We start from the raw sequence: 17,582 nt of genomic DNA, 5'->3' as shown, positions 1-17,582 counted from the left end.
CAAATGTGACCCTGGACCACAAAACCAGTCATAAGGGTCATTTTTTGCTGAATAAATACACTTTCCATTGATGTATGGTTTGTTAGGATAGGACAATATTTGGCTGAGATACAACTATTTGAAAATCTGGAATCTGAGGGTGCAAAACAATCACAATATTGAGAAAATCACCTTTAAAGTTGTCCAAATGAAGTCCTTAGCAATGCATATTACTAATCAGAAATTAAGTTTTGATATATTTACAGTAGGAAACTTACAAAATATCTTCATGGAACATGATCTTTACTTAATATCCTAATGATTTTTGGCATAAAAGAAAAATCGATAATTTTGACCCATACAATGTATTGTTGGCTATTTCTTCAAATATACCCCAGCGACTTATGACTGGTTTTGTGGTCCAGGGTCACATATTACTAACAATTATTAAAAATAAATAATACTAAAATAAAACTGGAAAATACAAGGTACAGTATGTGCTCTTCTTCTGTAGCCATTCATATGAATAGCTTTGACAGAAGAAAGTACTGTAACAACAAAAAATGACAAATTTTTCTTTTTGGCTCTCTATGTATTTTACATGCTGACACTCAGAAAGAATCTACAAGCTCTATTCCAAACCCACAATCCACCGCTATGACAGGCCAACTCGACATAAAACATAGACCTCTGAGTATCCAGCCAACTGTCTACACACACACTGACTTAAAACCACAGGTTCATATTGCACACCCATCCACAGGTAATATTTTGCCTATTCAGTTGTGATGTTCTGATTTATATTTTATGAGCAACATAATCTTTTGACCTGCTGTAGTAAACACAGTCATAAACCTCTCTGCCCTGTCTCCGCTCTCAGTGAGCTGGCACTGCTCGAGCCAAAGCATTTACCAGCTATGCATCAAATTACAGACGAATTACGTTTCAATTGCTTTAACAAGCACTGCAATCCAAACAAACAGAAGAGGAGAGGAGTCAACTGTCTAATAAAGATGCAGGTATGTGTGTCAGATACACAGTAAAAATTAATGCTCAGAAACATAAGAAAGTAAATAATATAGTAAATAATACTGGTTTATATACGCAATTAAATTATATATATATATATATATACATATATCTTTTTTTTTATTGGCATCTGTGGTTCCATGAAGAAACTTTAACATCCATGGAAACTTTTCATTGCACAAAAGGTTCTTTATAGTTGAAACCTTCTCTTTTGGAACCTTTATTTTGGTACTTTACATATTATATTCAGTTCATTATAATTAACCACACAAAAATCAGTATTTGTTGCTCCTACTGTTGAGCCCAATTTCCATGTGCAAGATGAATTCAACGCTGCATATAGATTCACAAAAACAGAAACACAACTGACCATTGTTACTGTAACTCAGATTAATTGTTTTACAGAATTTATATCCAGCCAACTAAAAACTTTAAATGTAACTAGCCACTTTTTTAGTTGGAGAAACTTTGGTTTTCTTCATAATATGTTCCAAAATATATCATGTCTTGAAATGTGTCCAAGTCACAAAATTTCTCCTACAACTGAAAAAAAACAAAACAACAACTTACAGCTGCATGCATCAATTTAGGATAATTATATAATATAATCTTCCCTATACTTTTAATGAAAGAGAAATGCTCAATATGGATGAAGCAGGAATGAAGCGGACTGGAGACTAATGAGCAGTTCACCCTGAGGGCTTTGAGGAAATGGGAAACCGATGGAGAGAGAAAGAGAGAGGGAGAGAGACAGACAGAGAGAGCTTTTATAAATGTTATTAAGCTGTTCAAAAAATGACTACTAGTAGAAATAGCAAACAATGAAGAAGCAAACAACATGAATTTGTAATTCAAAATAATAATAAATATTCTGGACACAGGAATATGGCTTTATGCGTGTTTGTTTGTGTGTGTGTGAGATGCAGGATGTTGTGTTGGGAGTGTGTGTACGTGTGTGTTGAGTATGTGTGACAGGTCAAGAGTGTGTTTTGTAAATGCACCCCAGGCTGAGATATTTGGGATGGCTGGAGACGGGTTGTCATGGTGACTAGTAAATAGATGGAGAGTGTGTTTAGACTGAACCTCAAACTTTGTCCCAATGTGTTTACACCCTCCCTTCACACACTCACTCCATCATTCCACTTTTTCTCTCTACCCGCCGTTTTGTTTTCCAGACTCTCATTAACAATGTTCAACATCAACCTGTCAGACATATGGGGAAGAAAGAGGTAGGAAAGAAAGAGAGACGAAAGAAGGAGAAGAAAATTGCACAACGCACAAATATTATCAAGCTATTAACTGCAAGAAAAAGACTACGTAAGGGATGTGTGTTTTCTCTTTAGTCAACACACACGCTCATACCATCAGGGAGATGTATATTTGTCCTTAATGGCACATGAATGAACACATCTGTATAACAGCTACATTCTTGAGGGTCCACGGGGTCTTAAAAAACATCTGGGTTAGTGAGGACATACACAGAAACATGGTTTCCGTCTTCTGGATGGATAGATAATTAAGTGATCCACAGCAAAAAAAAAATTTCTTAATATTTTTGTAATTTTTTCAATTACCGTATATAGTGTACAAATAACACAAGATACAAGTAACAATTTCTTGTTTTGAGCACAAATCTAACAAAATATAGTGAGGTCTATGTTTAAAATGCGAAAAAATGCTAAAACTAAATAATAAACTATTTGTTAAAATAAAAAATTTGGTTTAGATATTAAGAAAAATAAACAGTTAAAAGTTAATCCTGAATTATTAAATGTAAATGTAAAAAATAAACAAGTCTAATTTTGTAAATAAAATAAACTTTATTAGTTTCATTTATTTATTAAAAACAGCAATACTGTGAAAAAATATTAAAGTATTGATAATGTAATATAATATAAATGATCAAATATAAAAATTAAAAATGACTGTTTTCTATTGTAATATATTTTAAAATGTAATTTATTTATTGTGATTGCAAAGCTACATTTCCAGCAGCCTTCAGTGTCACATGATTTTTCAGAAATCTAATTCTAATCTACTTTTGATTTGGTGCTCAATAACATTTCTATTTTCTACAGTAAAAATACCTTTTTTCAGCCTACTTTGTTGAATATAATCTTTTGTAACATTATACATGTCTTTACAGTTACTTTTGATCTATTTCCTTGCTGAATACAATTATTAATTGCATTAATTAAAAAAAAAAAAAAAACTTTCTGACCCCAAATTTTGAACGTATTTATGCACACATCTCTGGTTTCAACTGAATCTCCTTGAGTTTCAGCATCCTGTTTTGGTTGAACAGGATCAAGAGGTGTGTGTGTGTGTGTGATGCATCGGCAGGTGTCTCATACAGGACCTGAAGTCTCAGCAAACTGACAGTACTGCTAAATATCTGGCTATTAAAGGGCAAACTGATATGCTATCTTACCCTTTTCTCACCCCTCTAAAATCCTCCTTCCTCTGTCCTGCTCATTTATGTTAATGCGCTGAAGGATTCAAGCTCTCACTGAAAGCTAAGGCCCAAAACATATGCAAGTATTCAAGAATACAAACTCTGCACAAACATATGAACACAAGCCCAATTTTATGTGTTGACAAATGCATCAAAATCCGATTTATAATGCAACTCAAGTATGTATTGAATTCTCAGCGCTGCCGCAAAAAATCTTTATTTTTTTACGTCAGTTTCTGTCATGGTGGCTGTATAAGGGTAATTATTTGAAATGAAGATTGCTGAGTTAGTTAAGTTTAGACTGGTAGTTAGACTGTTGACAGGTTTATAGTTTGCTACCTGAATGATAACATATCTGGTTTAATGGCATACACATTTGAAGGAAACTCAACTGCTCCCTTGAGTACTGAGGTTTGTTACCGTCACTGTAGCGCAAGAAAGCACATTATACACCATAATGTCTATAACGTAAGTATGTACCGCACACTTGCAAAGCATTGGCCAAGCATCCACGTCATTGAAATACTACAGAGTACTGTATGCTTCACTCATTCATTCATGTAGACATTACATCATATCAACAGAGTTGATGGCTCTTACGTTTGTGTCAGCCACCATTGGGTTTCCTAGGTCACAAACCACAACTCTGGTATCATTCTCTGTCCTGTGCTCACAGTTCAGCCGCTGAAGATCCTGAGACAGAGAGAAAAAAGATTTCAGCTCTTCATTATGTAATGTATGATAGCTGCTTTGTTGAACTACACGCTGAATGTCTAAGGAACACAAACAGAAGCATAATGTACCTTCAGAGCAAAAAATTAAAATAATATTTTAACTATTAAATACATTTTAAATATTAAAATAATAAATAAATCATGAATAAACTGAATTTAAAAAATATATATATATATATATATATATATATGTGCATGACATCACTGAAAACAAAACCGGGCAATAATAAACCCAGTCAATAACTAGCATAAGCCGATGAAAACAGGTCTCTGGAGGGTCAAGAAAGTACATGATGAATTCCCTGATAGTAATCACATCATACATCACTGAGGCCCTCCCCCTGTCATCTCGTCAACCCCCTACTTTTGCTCACCAAGGCTGCATTTATTTGATCAAAAATACAGTAAAAATTTGAAATATTATTGCTATTTAAAATAACTGTTTTCTATGTGAATGTATTGTAAAATGTAATTTATTCCTGAATTTTCAGCATCATTACTCCAGTCTTCAGTGTCACATGATCCTTCAGAAATCAGTCTGATATGCTGATTTGCTGCTCAAGAAACATTTCTGATTATTATCCATGTTGAAAACAGTTGTGCTGCTTCATATTTTTGTAGGAACTATTTTTTCTTGATGAAAAAGGTTCAAATGATCATTTATTTGAAATGGAAATATTTTGTAGCATTATAAAAGTCTTGTCACTTTGGATCAATTTAATGCAGCCTTGCTGAATAAAAGTAGCATACATTAATTAAAAAAAAAAAAAAAAACTTTCTGACCCCAAATTTTGAACGTATTTATGCACACATCTCTGGTTTCAACTGAATCTCCTTGAGTTTCAGCATCCTGTTTTGGTTGAACAGGATCAAGAGGTGTGTGTGTGTGTGTGATGCATCGGCAGGTGTCTCATACAGGACCTGAAGTCTCAGCAAACTGACAGTACTGCTAAATATCTGGCTATTAAAGGGCAAACTGATATGCTATCTTACCCTTTTCTCACCCCTCTAAAATCCTCCTTCCTCTGTCCTGCTCATTTATGTTAATGCGCTGAAGGATTCAAGCTCTCACTGAAAGCTAAGGCCCAAAACATATGCAAGTATTCAAGAATACAAACTCTGCACAAACATATGAACACAAGCCCAATTTTATGTGTTGACAAATGCATCAAAATCCGATTTATAATGCAACTCAAGTATGTATTGAATTCTCAGCGCTGCCGCAAAAAATCTTTATTTTTTTACGTCAGTTTCTGTCATGGTGGCTGTATAAGGGTAATTATTTGAAATGAAGATTGCTGAGTTAGTTAAGTTTAGACTGGTAGTTAGACTGTTGACAGGTTTATAGTTTGCTACCTGAATGATAACATATCTGGTTTAATGGCATACACATTTGAAGGAAACTCAACTGCTCCCTTGAGTACTGAGGTTTGTTACCGTCACTGTAGCGCAAGAAAGCACATTATACACCATAATGTCTATAACGTAAGTATGTACCGCACACTTGCAAAGCATTGGCCAAGCATCCACGTCATTGAAATACTACAGAGTACTGTATGCTTCACTCATTCATTCATGTAGACATTACATCATATCAACAGAGTTGATGGCTCTTACGTTTGTGTCAGCCACCATTGGGTTTCCTAGGTCACAAACCACAACTCTGGTATCATTCTCTGTCCTGTGCTCACAGTTCAGCCGCTGAAGATCCTGAGACAGAGAGAAAAAAGATTTCAGCTCTTCATTATGTAATGTATGATAGCTGCTTTGTTGAACTACACGCTGAATGTCTAAGGAACACAAACAGAAGCATAATGTACCTTCAGAGCAAAAAATTAAAATAATATTTTAACTATTAAATACATTTTAAATATTAAAATAATAAATAAATCATGAATAAACTGAATATAAAAAATATATATATATATATATATATATATATGTGCATGACATCACTGAAAACAAAACCGGGCAATAATAAACCCAGTCAATAACTAGCATAAGCCGATGAAAACAGGTCTCTGGAGGGTCAAGAAAGTACATGATGAATTCCCTGATAGTAATCACATCATACATCACTGAGGCCCTCCCCCTGTCATCTCGTCAACCCCCTACATCAGTCTCTCTTTTCCTCCATCTCCCTCCTCTGGCAACCACTTCCTCTCACCAAAACAGAGTCAAACCGTAACCAGTCTGTTCCCAGAAGAGCAGCTAATGTACTTGTGCAAATTGCAATAAGAGCCACTCTCAAACACGTGCTGCAATTAGCAGCTATACACCACATCTGTTAAACTCATAACTGACAGACAGAGAGCGATCAGATCTTTTGCGGTCGGTGCCACAGAGCGCCAGTGTCTCATGCGGGAAGTCGCAGTGATGCATGAACGGGATGATGGAATGACTGAATGACAGCCAAAGATATGTATGAAGATAAGTGAATGCAGGACTGTATGAAATGAGATAAACAGTCTGGTTAGATCTCAGCAATGCATTACAGAGTACACCTAGACATGAGGCATGTTTTAGACTACGGTTAATAAGAAACCATAGCCATAATTAGATCAACATTCACTGCATTCCTGCCTCATTACAACATCAAAGACACTGCAGCGCACACGTTTGTGTTTTTAACTCTGAGTCAGAATGGATTACAGATTTAGCATTTTACCATGCTGGATTTAAAGCTATTTAGTAAATTTGATATTTCACAAGACCTGAGCTCACGTTACACTGTGTCATGAGCAGGTGCAATGCGATAAAACATCATCTTAGTCTTGAACATTACAGAATGATAGATAGAGACAGACAGATAGAGAGAACGATAAATAGATAGACAGACAGACAGATAACCTATATTGCATCTAATATTCATATTAAACGTAAATTATTTATACACTACAATAAGCAAAATAAACTCATGCATGAGCTGTTTTCTGGAAGAAGAGAATATAGTGAGTGAGTCATAATCTAAACAGCAACGAGAGTCTGAGACTAAAATAAACCTTCTATAATCAGAGCAACTATAAATAAAAGACATCATACAAAGGACTTTTACTAAATGCAGTATTAATTAACTTCTACATCCAATCGCCCACCCAGACTCACATAAACACACACACATTAACCGCTTTTCCACTATTGGGTCAATGAAAGCCAGGGTTAGCAACAGGCCAGGCAGAGCCAATAGTCTCCAACTTTGAGCTACAAGGCCAAAATCAAGCTGTGTGTCCACTGTTAAGCCACTAGTCCCGCAGTGCTACTTTAAAACCCACCCTTAACATGTCTTCCTGGGACAAACGACTCATAACACCAGTTATACCAGTGTAAGCATGTACACATACAGTATATGTACAGTAAAAAAAGGATAGTGGGTAATGTTGTTTACCTCACGTCTGCGCTCCACACCAATATAGTCCGCCTCTGGTGGGAGGGTCACATGAAGCTCTGCCTCGTACGCTCCCTCACCCTCATTGGCTGCATTAATGGTCAACATAAGCAAGTTGTCGTCCCCGATTAAAAGTTCAGTCCGGTCCCTATAAAAAATAAATAAGCAAACCTGCATTTAAAATAACTTCTTTTATGAGGCCAAAATCAAAGACTGACTTGTAATAAAACATAAACAACTGATACATGATAGAACACTGCACATAAAACAAATACACAAACAATTGCTCAATGGCACACACATGTACAGTACTGATGTGTGTACTGTACTGATCAGACCCATTGACTCACATTTTAGCAGACAGTTTGAGATCTGGGATGCACATGTTGTCTTCTCCACAGTCCAACAGGATGTTTGCCTAAGGGAGAGGAAAAAAAATATCTTCTCTTTCCGTTTTTTGGTTTGTTTGTTCACTGAATTGAACTTATGTTTTACTTTCTCTCTACTTGACTCGGTTTATACCAGACAACAAGATCTTGTCTTGTTTTTCATTTTAAAAAACCCTTATTTTAAATCCTGTATGTCATGTGGTCCTAATTGAATTATTAAAGTACACATGAATGCACACATGCAGCATCTTACAAACAATGCGAACATTCATGTTGCATGCAGACCTGCTCATGGTGGAAGGTCTTGCTGTAGTGGTCCAAAATGGGCCGCAGCTGTAGGCCAGGTGGAGGAGAGTTCTGGTTCAGACTGTAGTTCAGTGTCACGCTGATAGGACTCAGTTTATCTCTGAACTCTCCCTCATCCTACACGCAGGCAGAGAAGGAAGAGACAAAAAAACGTGGATTGCAAACAGAATTGAATTACTCTTCCTCTCATCCTAGTTTCACTTTTTCTACTCTTTTGATTATCTTCATCCTTTGACATCAATCTGTTTTCTTTACATGAGAGAGAGTAGCAGTAGTAGTAGTATATTTTTTATTTAATGCCATGTCAGCGTCTTACGCTATTTTCATGGCAAAAACAATAAAAAAATACAAGTATACATGACAGAGAAAAATCACAGCTGCTGTACGGGCATGCTTGCCTCGGAAAGCCAAGGGCAATAAATACAATTATTTAATAAGTTATGAGGATTTGAGAAAATGAGAAAGTATGTTTATGTTTCTGAACAAAAATGCACAAGGATGTGTGAAGGAAAAGCTTATGAGCACAAAAGCTGCCAGGCTGTAGTGTGATGCTGCTGCATAAAAACACACACATTATTTGCACAAATTCAAATTGTTATGCACACAAATATTTTCTCAAAAATAAATCCTATTCATCTATAATCATCCCTATAATTTTAATAACTTAAGATAAAACATATAAAATAAATATATACATTTTTGCATGTAATAATAATTATTGTATACAAATGTATTTTATTATTAATAATAATAATATAAACATTTTACATATTTAAAATAATCTAATTTCAGGTTTTATGTGTGGGTGTTTATGCTTTATATCTGTCATATATTATAGTAATATAATATAACATATTATATTATATTATTATTAAGAATTATCAGTATATCTACTATATAATAATATCTAATAATATTATAATACAATATCTACTATATTAATAATAATAATAATAATAATTTATGTTGTTGGATATTTGTGATAATATAACATAATATATATATTTTTTAATAATAACTTTTTATTTAATAATAATAATCATATATTAGTATATCTAAAATAATAACCAATTTTATTATTCTTATTTAATAATTTCCTGTTTCTAATTTCTGTTCTTATGTTGTTGGATGTTTGTGCTTTACATCTGCAATATATCATAGTGACAGGTCATGCTGCCTGAGATTTTATCAGTCAAATTGAGTTGGCAAATAAATGTATTTCCCATGGCCTGTGTTATCATATAAACACCCAGAAACATTTAAGACTGTGTTAATTTTCTGTGTCACCTCGGCCCAGCACAATTTTTGGTCTCATTTTTGAGACACACTCTCACAGAGGCGTTCTCACATTGCTTATTCCGTCCAGATGAGCCGTGTTGCACTAGGAGCTTGGTTTGGCTCACAATTAACTTTCCCATGGGTTCAGTTGTAGTGAAGATAAAACAAGAATTTATCATGAGGAACGAGGCCAGTTCAGCAATGTTCTGTGCTCATGTGGACTATTAGGCTCACCCGCAGGTAAACAGAGTAGTTGTGGCAATGTTGGCGGTCCCCTTGACCCAGAACCAACTGCTGGGCTCTCTGGTGCTGGTGAGAGTCTATGAACAAGATCCTCTTAACTGCTCCACGCTGCTTCAGCCAATCCAGCTGCAGGTCCATTCTCAGAGCAGAGAGAGAGAGAGAGAGAGAGAGAGAGAGAGAGAGAAAGACAGGCATGCTATTGTTAGCTCCACCTTTACAGACTCTAATTCCTGCCATTTCTGCTCGGACCAAACAGGTTTTGGACCATAAAAATGGCACGTTCCTAAGGTTAATGACCAGGGCTTCTGAACAACAATCAAATAGTGCTTCCAACAAACGTGTACCTCACACACACTCTCACAGGCACACCTGTTCTTTGTCATCTCCAAAACCATATGCACTGATTTTTAACAGGCCTGCATTCAAAAGTGCTGGGAAAGAGGATTTTATTGCCTGTCGGTTTAACTGAGTTTGGCACCTTCTCCATTTTGGCCTTTACTGAAGCCACTTACATTCAGATGTTCAACAAGTGCTGAGACACACAAACTCACACTGAGCACAACACATACAGGTATAAGGGAAAACGATCAAATATCTCTGTCAGCAAGCACCATGAGACAATGTGTACTGGATGATGAACTAATTTGCTTTCATTATTAGCCAGAGTGCAACATTAGAGTTTTAGAAGTCTCATTCATTTTTCCATAAAGAAATTGATTACATAAACAATATTCAAAATATACAATGAGCTCTGAAATGTAGAAGCCACAAAAACCATGTTCATTTGCCAAGTACAATTATGAAGCAACACTGACCAACCACAATGTCACTGTTACCATGGAAACAAAAGACAACTGTAAAAGTCCACTCCCTTAAAGTAATAAGAAAGACATAATGGAGTCAGTCTCCTTACACTCTGAGGCCCCGTTTACACTAGTGCGTTTTCGTTTTAAAACGCATAACTTTTGCTACGGTTACGCCTATCGTTTACACTACTTCAGCGTTTTCGACCCTCGAAAACGGAGACTTTTGAAAACGATGGCTGCCCACATTCGCTCTGCGTATCCTTGACGACCGTGTAAACAATAACATCATGCTCATTGTTATACATATAGATATATATATATTTTTTTACATATAGATATGTATGGGTAGAATCCCCATTCGACTGCTCCAAGCACGTAGACGCGTCTGCCATCTAAATAATAGGGAATCTACCTATACATATCTATGGTTGTACCTGCATGAATGGTCATGTGACATGCATTTTCGAGATTGTTTCTGAAATGCAGCGGAAACGCCAGTGTAGACGAAGGATCGTTTTCATTCTAAAACACTGTTTAAAAAAAAAAAAAACGCACTAGTGTAAACGGGGCCTCAAACAGCTTTTGTGAATTCTTTGTGAAAGAATATTACAATTTTACATAACTGTTTTCTATTTTAATGTTTTAAAATGTAATTTATTCTAGTGATAGCAAAGCTAAATTTTCAACAACCATTACTCCAGTCTTTCTTCAATGTTGACATCCTTCAAAAAACATTCTAATATGCTGATTTGCTGCTCATTAACATTTATTATCGAACAGTTGTGCTGCTTTATATTTTTGTGGAAATTATACATTTTTTTCAAATCTTTTTGATGAATGGGAATTTCAGAAGTTTTTATTTGAAATATAAAAAATTTTGTAGCATCATAAACATCTTTGTCACTTTTAAACAATTTAATGAATCAATTTAATTTTAATAAAAGTATTTAATAAAAGTAATTTCTTTAAAAAATTCAGTTAATAGTTTTATATTTTATGGTCAAGGCTGATTTGTGTGTATGTCATTTGCAATGCTTTATGGGATGTGTAGTTCATTTAGGTACAAGTACCTTTTAACAGTTATTTTGAAATATTTCTTTGCTTTGAATCAAATATTTGGAGTTGTTTGGTTTGGTTTAAGGCTTTGAACACTTTTTGAAAAGCTTAAAATAAATGGGAATATTCCTTCCAGAACCAGGTTAAACACGGAGATTGAAACGAAATGCATTTAATTAACAGAAAAATTAATGCACTTACCTACATAATCAGGAATACCAATCCCAGAGATCTTTGCGCACACATTTACTGACAGACTGAGAGAAAAAATAAATAAAAAGAGAGAAAGAGTCATTTAGTACAGCATAACTTAGCCAAAAAGCAATGACAACATTTAAGTGAGGTTAAAAACACAGTGGAAGGGGATTGTTAATATGGGTGGAGTGTTTATAGATGGAGCTGAATGGAGACGTGGGATGCTGAGGGATCCTGTGCTCCTCAATATTTAATTACTTAATCGAATTTGCCTCTTTTTTCTCTTCCATCTGTCCTTTCCTTGCTTCATCTCTCTATCCCTCCCTCTCTTTAATAGTCTAGTAATAGAAGCCAGCAATTAGATCGGCCCAAGAGTGACTTCCTGTTGATGCCAGGGAAAAAGGGACAAAACCATTTTCTCAAAACCATTCTCTCACTTTCTCAAAGATCTCATACAAATACTTTATTGTCATTAAATATTCTAATAACATATAAAAAGCCCATTTATATGAAGTCTAATATGCAAACACCCACACAAACACAGTACCGACACAGCACAGGATGTTCCAGCTATGGGCCGCACAATTAATTTACTGGAATCTAAAGATGGCAGTTCATTTGCCGCAGGGTTATTATGTAAAACTAACCCTTCATTTGCAAAGAAACACAAATAGAACCAGGACGGAGGATTTAAAACATGCTACTCCATCACAAACATGCTGTAAGGTGAGAGCGCATAAAAACACGCTTACACCTCTCCAGTTGGTGCTCAATAACTGTATTTCCGTTATGCTGAACTTGTAATGATATCTGTGCTCAGGGACTCACAACTGCAGTCTTAATGGCCCAAAGGGCCAATCCGATGCATAGCATTCCATACAACCCAAATATGTCTAATCAGAAACACCCCATTAGCCCCCCTACACACACTTACACAGCATTGAGCGTGTCTGAGTTTAAATTAGCGATAAACAGCTGGATGCTGTGCCTCATGAACAACACGAAATACCCATGAGGCCGTGCCTGATGGAATCCAGCATTGTGCATTGTGCTCTAACCACGCAAACCCTGCCATGACCCCTGCAGGTAGTGGTGCATTTTAAAATGCACAGCTGAAGTCATGTGTGCGCTGTACAGTGAGAGAGAAAGTAGAGAGAGTATGCATATTTGAGGGAGGAAGTGGCCCCGCTATACATAATTGAATGATGCCTTGTTAGTTCTCCTCCCCCGTGGCAAGGGTAGACGCATAATCACGCACATACAAACACTCCAGTGCCCGGTGGTTGACCCCTCTGACCCCTGCTCTGACCCCACTGCAACTTTTCTGACTCGGCCACCCATCTGCCATTTGTAATTACTGCCCATTCCTCAGAGTAGTAATGGCACCCTTGTGTGTGTGTGGTTTGACATGAGTAATTTAACACACTTTTACACTCTGCATATATGTAGGCTGTTTAAAATGGAGCGTTTAAACATTTAATATACGTCTGTTTTGCATTTTTCTCATTTAAAACAATTTGCTTCAATGTGGTTGAAAGGATACAGAAGAATATAAAAATGAAACAAATTAAACTCTAGAGAGACACAGTTAACAGTCGATTATTTCACTTCCAGAATAAAAAATTCCTGATAATGTACTCACCCCCATGTCATCCAAGATGTGTATGTCTGTCTTTCTTCAGTCGAAAAGAAATTAAGGTTTTTGAGGAAAACAGTCCAGGATTTTACTCCATAGTGGACTTCAACAAGGACCGACGGGTTAAAGGTCCAAATTGCAGTTTCAAAGAGCTCTACACGATCCCAGCAGAGGAATAGGGGTCTTATCTACCGAAACAATCGTAATTTTCTAAAAAAAAAAAAAAAAAAATGTATATACTTTTTAAGCACAAATGCTCGTCTTGCACTAGCTCTGCAATGCACGATAATAATAATAATAATTTGTCTACATAATTGAGGATTTGACGCAACTTCACGCATTACGTAATTACGTTGGAAAGGTCGTGCACGACGTAGGCAGAAGTAGTACCGAACTCCATCTAATTTTTTTCTCCAACATCGTTGTTTTATCTTTTTTTGTAAAGGTTGTTTGATTTAGTCTTTGCACGTTCGCTTTGTAAACACTGGGTCAGTACTTCCCCGTACGTCACACTTGACCTTTCCAACGTGACTTTGTAATGCGTGCAGAGCTAATGCAAGACAAGCTTTTGTGGTTAAAAAGTATTATAATTTTTTTAGAAAATGGCCGATCGTTTTGCTAGATAAGATCCTTATTCCTTGGCTGGGATTGTGTAGAGTCCTTTGAAGCTGCACTGAAACTGCAATTTGGACCTTCAAACCCGTCGGTCCTTGTTGAAGTCCAATACATGGAGAAAAATCCTGAAAAGTTTTCCTCAAAACCCTGAATTTCTTTTAGTCTGAAGAAAGACAGACATGAACATCTTGGATGACATGGGGGTGAGTAAATTTCTATTCTGGAAGTGAACTAATCTTTTAACTTTGGTGATGATTTTTTTTCATCCTCTGGATCTCTTTACGCGGTCTTCTCTGTCTTGTTTTGTTTCTTTGTGCTCATCTGTGTGATTCAAAGTTTCTCTCTGTATCCAACCACAGTTTGTACATTAATTTACTAAGCTACTCTTTTGTTATTGCAGAACTCCACACTTTAGTTCTTTCGTTTGTCTCTCCAAAACCTCCAGTTCTTTCTTCCCCACGCCAACCCTAACACACAGGCACATGCACCCCAAGCAGCCAAACAGATCTGGTATGTTTACAGTCACGAGGCCCAAAAACTGCTTGTGGGACACAATGTCCATCCACATAAGGGGTAAGAATGCAGGGTTGTGTGTATGTTTGTGTGGTTTGGAAGAATGCACTGAGACTTCCAGAAACACTTAGTTTTACCACAGAGAAGGAAAAAAACTGCTGTAATGTGGTACTATTGACCACATGGTTTTAAAACCTCCCAGTCAGCCATAGCTCTTTGGCCCAGACTGCTTTGGTTTACCCTTAACCAGAACTAAAGATCAACATATCTGTCCCATCAGCTGAACACTTCATCTAGAAGAGATAAATCAAAACATGAACTTTCAAATGTTTTTTTTGTAGTACATAAGAGTCACTCTTTGCATCAGAAGCTAAGAGTATACTTCAGTAACTAGCACTGGATAAATATAGCTGACACTTACCAGGTTACCATATCATCAGAATTGGGCATGCGGCAGGACTTGTCCTCAGGGTTGAGAATTCTGGGTGTCAAAATCAGCTGAGCGTCCACCGTGACCACTGGTCTTGCCCTAGTATTGTTGAGAGACAATATAACGGGGATAATATTACAAAAATGAATAATAAATTACTGATATAATTGAAATGATTTTTTTGCAGTAATGAGTTTGAATGGGAAGCTGAATTCAGAGCTGCACATAAACATTAGAAACCCACTTAATTAGACTGTTTAACATCAAAAGAAATGACAAGACCTAATGTCAATGTAAGTTTCAGTTCATAACAAATTTTACATGTGTAAGATGTGAAACGGGATATTCAATGTAAACACTGTGGGATGAGACTTTTATGCCATTTTCATTAATCTCTAAATTATTTGTTTGTGAAATATAGGCATTTTAAACGTGAATATTAGTTCACTAAAATGAAATGTATAGATTTTTGGTTGTTGGTTAACAATATGCAATAGCTCAAAGTTGTTTCAAAGGAAGATAATAATAAAAAAAAAACTTAAAATAACTAGTACCAATGAATTGTTCACAATAAGACCAGGAACACACATTTATAAAGTAAATATAAATATTGTTTTCAAACCTGAACATCAAAATGACTGACAAGAAGAATTTCCAATTAGATAAAAAAGCTAATTGAAGCCATTTCTCAGGACGCCTATTTCAGTGATATCAGTCATACATAATGAACATTCAATGCACTGTATTACATAAAGAATCACTTACAGAATATTTAACTAACAGAAACTAAACATTCAGAGTCCTATTTTAATAGAACATCAGACAGGCTGAGTAAATGAGAACTTAACATGAGGTCAGTCTCTGTTCTGCTCCGGTCTCACTTTCAGCCTGTTGAGACTAGCACTCAAACTGGATTAACAGTGGAAATGTTAGCTTACACAAATACACCAGAGCCCACTACAGCTAATCTCTTTAACACTGACACCAAGACACTGCTAGTGCGTGAGAGTGCGTGCTGGAACATGTTAATGTGTCCGTGTGTTTTTGGTGGCTTTGAGGCAGGAAAAAGGGACTATTTTGAAAAATTTCTGAGGGAAACCTGATCTGAAACACCCAATTGAAGTCTTGGCTACTCAAACTAGACATGCCACAAGTCTGTAGATAATGTTTGCGGACTACTCCTGTCAACTACAGCGAAGGAATTCTTCATGAATGCATTATGAAGCCAGGCGTTTCAATATTTTCTGTTATGCAATTTGAAAATGTGTTACAATCGTATCATAGAACAGAGAAAAACAACTTCATATGTATCAGATTTCCTTTCAGCTAAACCTCAAACACAGGTGTTTTCTGTGTGTTCACTCTAATGGGGAAAGCATGTGTGTAGAAAACTGTGAGTTTAGGCCAGAAAAAATATGTGATGCTACACACAAACACACTATTATATATATTTATGCACCTGCTACATACATATATAAATATAAAATTGTATATAAGAATACATAAAAATTCTAATATATTTTTATTTTTGTTTCTCAGCTTTAAATCTAAACATACATATATATATATATATGCTATTCAAGATAACACTGGCATCAGTTGATCAAAAATGACTCCTATCGAGTTACAACTTTTTATGAGTACTCGTATAAAATGTTAAAATATAAATTTTTCAACATTTTGACAATGTTGTATTAATATGGTATATGTAAAGTATAGGCTACAATTTCTCACCTGTAGGCCACAACTTTACTCACTCCAAATGCACCGACCAGCAAATCTGTAAAGAGAGTGAAACATACTTAGAGCTGTAAGATGGACACAGTATGATACAGAAAAATGTGTGTTGCAAGAGAAAGAGGAAGAAAGAGAACGAATGGCTGGATCATAAAGCTTCAAAGCACACTGCAGCTGGAAGTGATTTGGGTCTCCAGCAGACTCCATCAAAGATTCGTCGACCCGTTTCTCATTCTACCAGTCTTGCATCTTACATCACCTGCCGTCCCTGAACAGAGCCATAGAGAAACCCTAGAGAGTCACAGAGCGTGTGAGGCTTTAATCTCATTCTACTCAGAGGTGCACAGAGCCACATCTGATTAAGGTGAAGATAAATACGGCACACGGAATAGTTTCCCTCTTCTCTTAATGAAAGTGGGCATGATAAACCTGAGTTTCAACCCATATGAGATTTTAATGTGATGCAGTGGAAGTGTTGTAATGTAGTTTAAATAAACCAGGGCCGTCACAAAAATTACACAATAAGGTTTAATAAAAACAATGTGATCCACATCACTAATTTGTAAATCTAATGTGAAGTAAGACAAACCAACTAATGCCACAAAACGAATTCATCAAACTGATTGATAATCCATCCATCCATCCATCCATCCATCTATCTATCTATCTATCTATCTTAAATAAATTAATGCTTTTATTCAGCAAGGATACAATAAATTGACAGTAATTTTTATCAAATATATGCAACCTTGGTGAGCATAAACATTACCTAAACATTTGAATGGCATAATATATA

At 35.9% G+C, this 17,582-nt stretch overlaps 1 protein-coding gene across 1 annotated transcript in view; it reads right to left on the bottom strand.

Annotated features, from left to right (window-relative positions):
- The window catches only part of itga8 (integrin, alpha 8), a 72,394-nt gene that overhangs the window by 23,538 nt on the left and 31,274 nt on the right, over positions 1 to 17,582 (bottom strand). The window contains exons 14-21 of the mRNA XM_016550745.1: positions 16,784 to 16,829; positions 15,041 to 15,148; positions 11,862 to 11,917; positions 9,790 to 9,944; positions 8,257 to 8,394; positions 7,933 to 8,000; positions 7,583 to 7,730; positions 5,815 to 5,907 (exon numbers count right to left, since the gene is read on the bottom strand). Of these exons, the coding sequence (XP_016406231.1) occupies positions 5,815 to 5,907; positions 7,583 to 7,730; positions 7,933 to 8,000; positions 8,257 to 8,394; positions 9,790 to 9,944; positions 11,862 to 11,917; positions 15,041 to 15,148; positions 16,784 to 16,829 (812 nt within the window). The remainder of the gene's footprint in view (positions 1 to 5,814; positions 5,908 to 7,582; positions 7,731 to 7,932; positions 8,001 to 8,256; positions 8,395 to 9,789; positions 9,945 to 11,861; positions 11,918 to 15,040; positions 15,149 to 16,783; positions 16,830 to 17,582) is intronic.

The sequence above is a fragment of the Sinocyclocheilus rhinocerous genome, unplaced genomic scaffold, assembly GCF_001515625.1.
Source record: "Sinocyclocheilus rhinocerous isolate Xijiao unplaced genomic scaffold, SAMN03320098_v1.1 scaffold2059, whole genome shotgun sequence".
Lineage (NCBI taxonomy): Eukaryota > Metazoa > Chordata > Actinopteri > Cypriniformes > Cyprinidae > Sinocyclocheilus > Sinocyclocheilus rhinocerous.
Note: the sequence above shows the minus strand (reverse complement) of the source record. Positions and strands in the feature narration are given on the sequence as shown.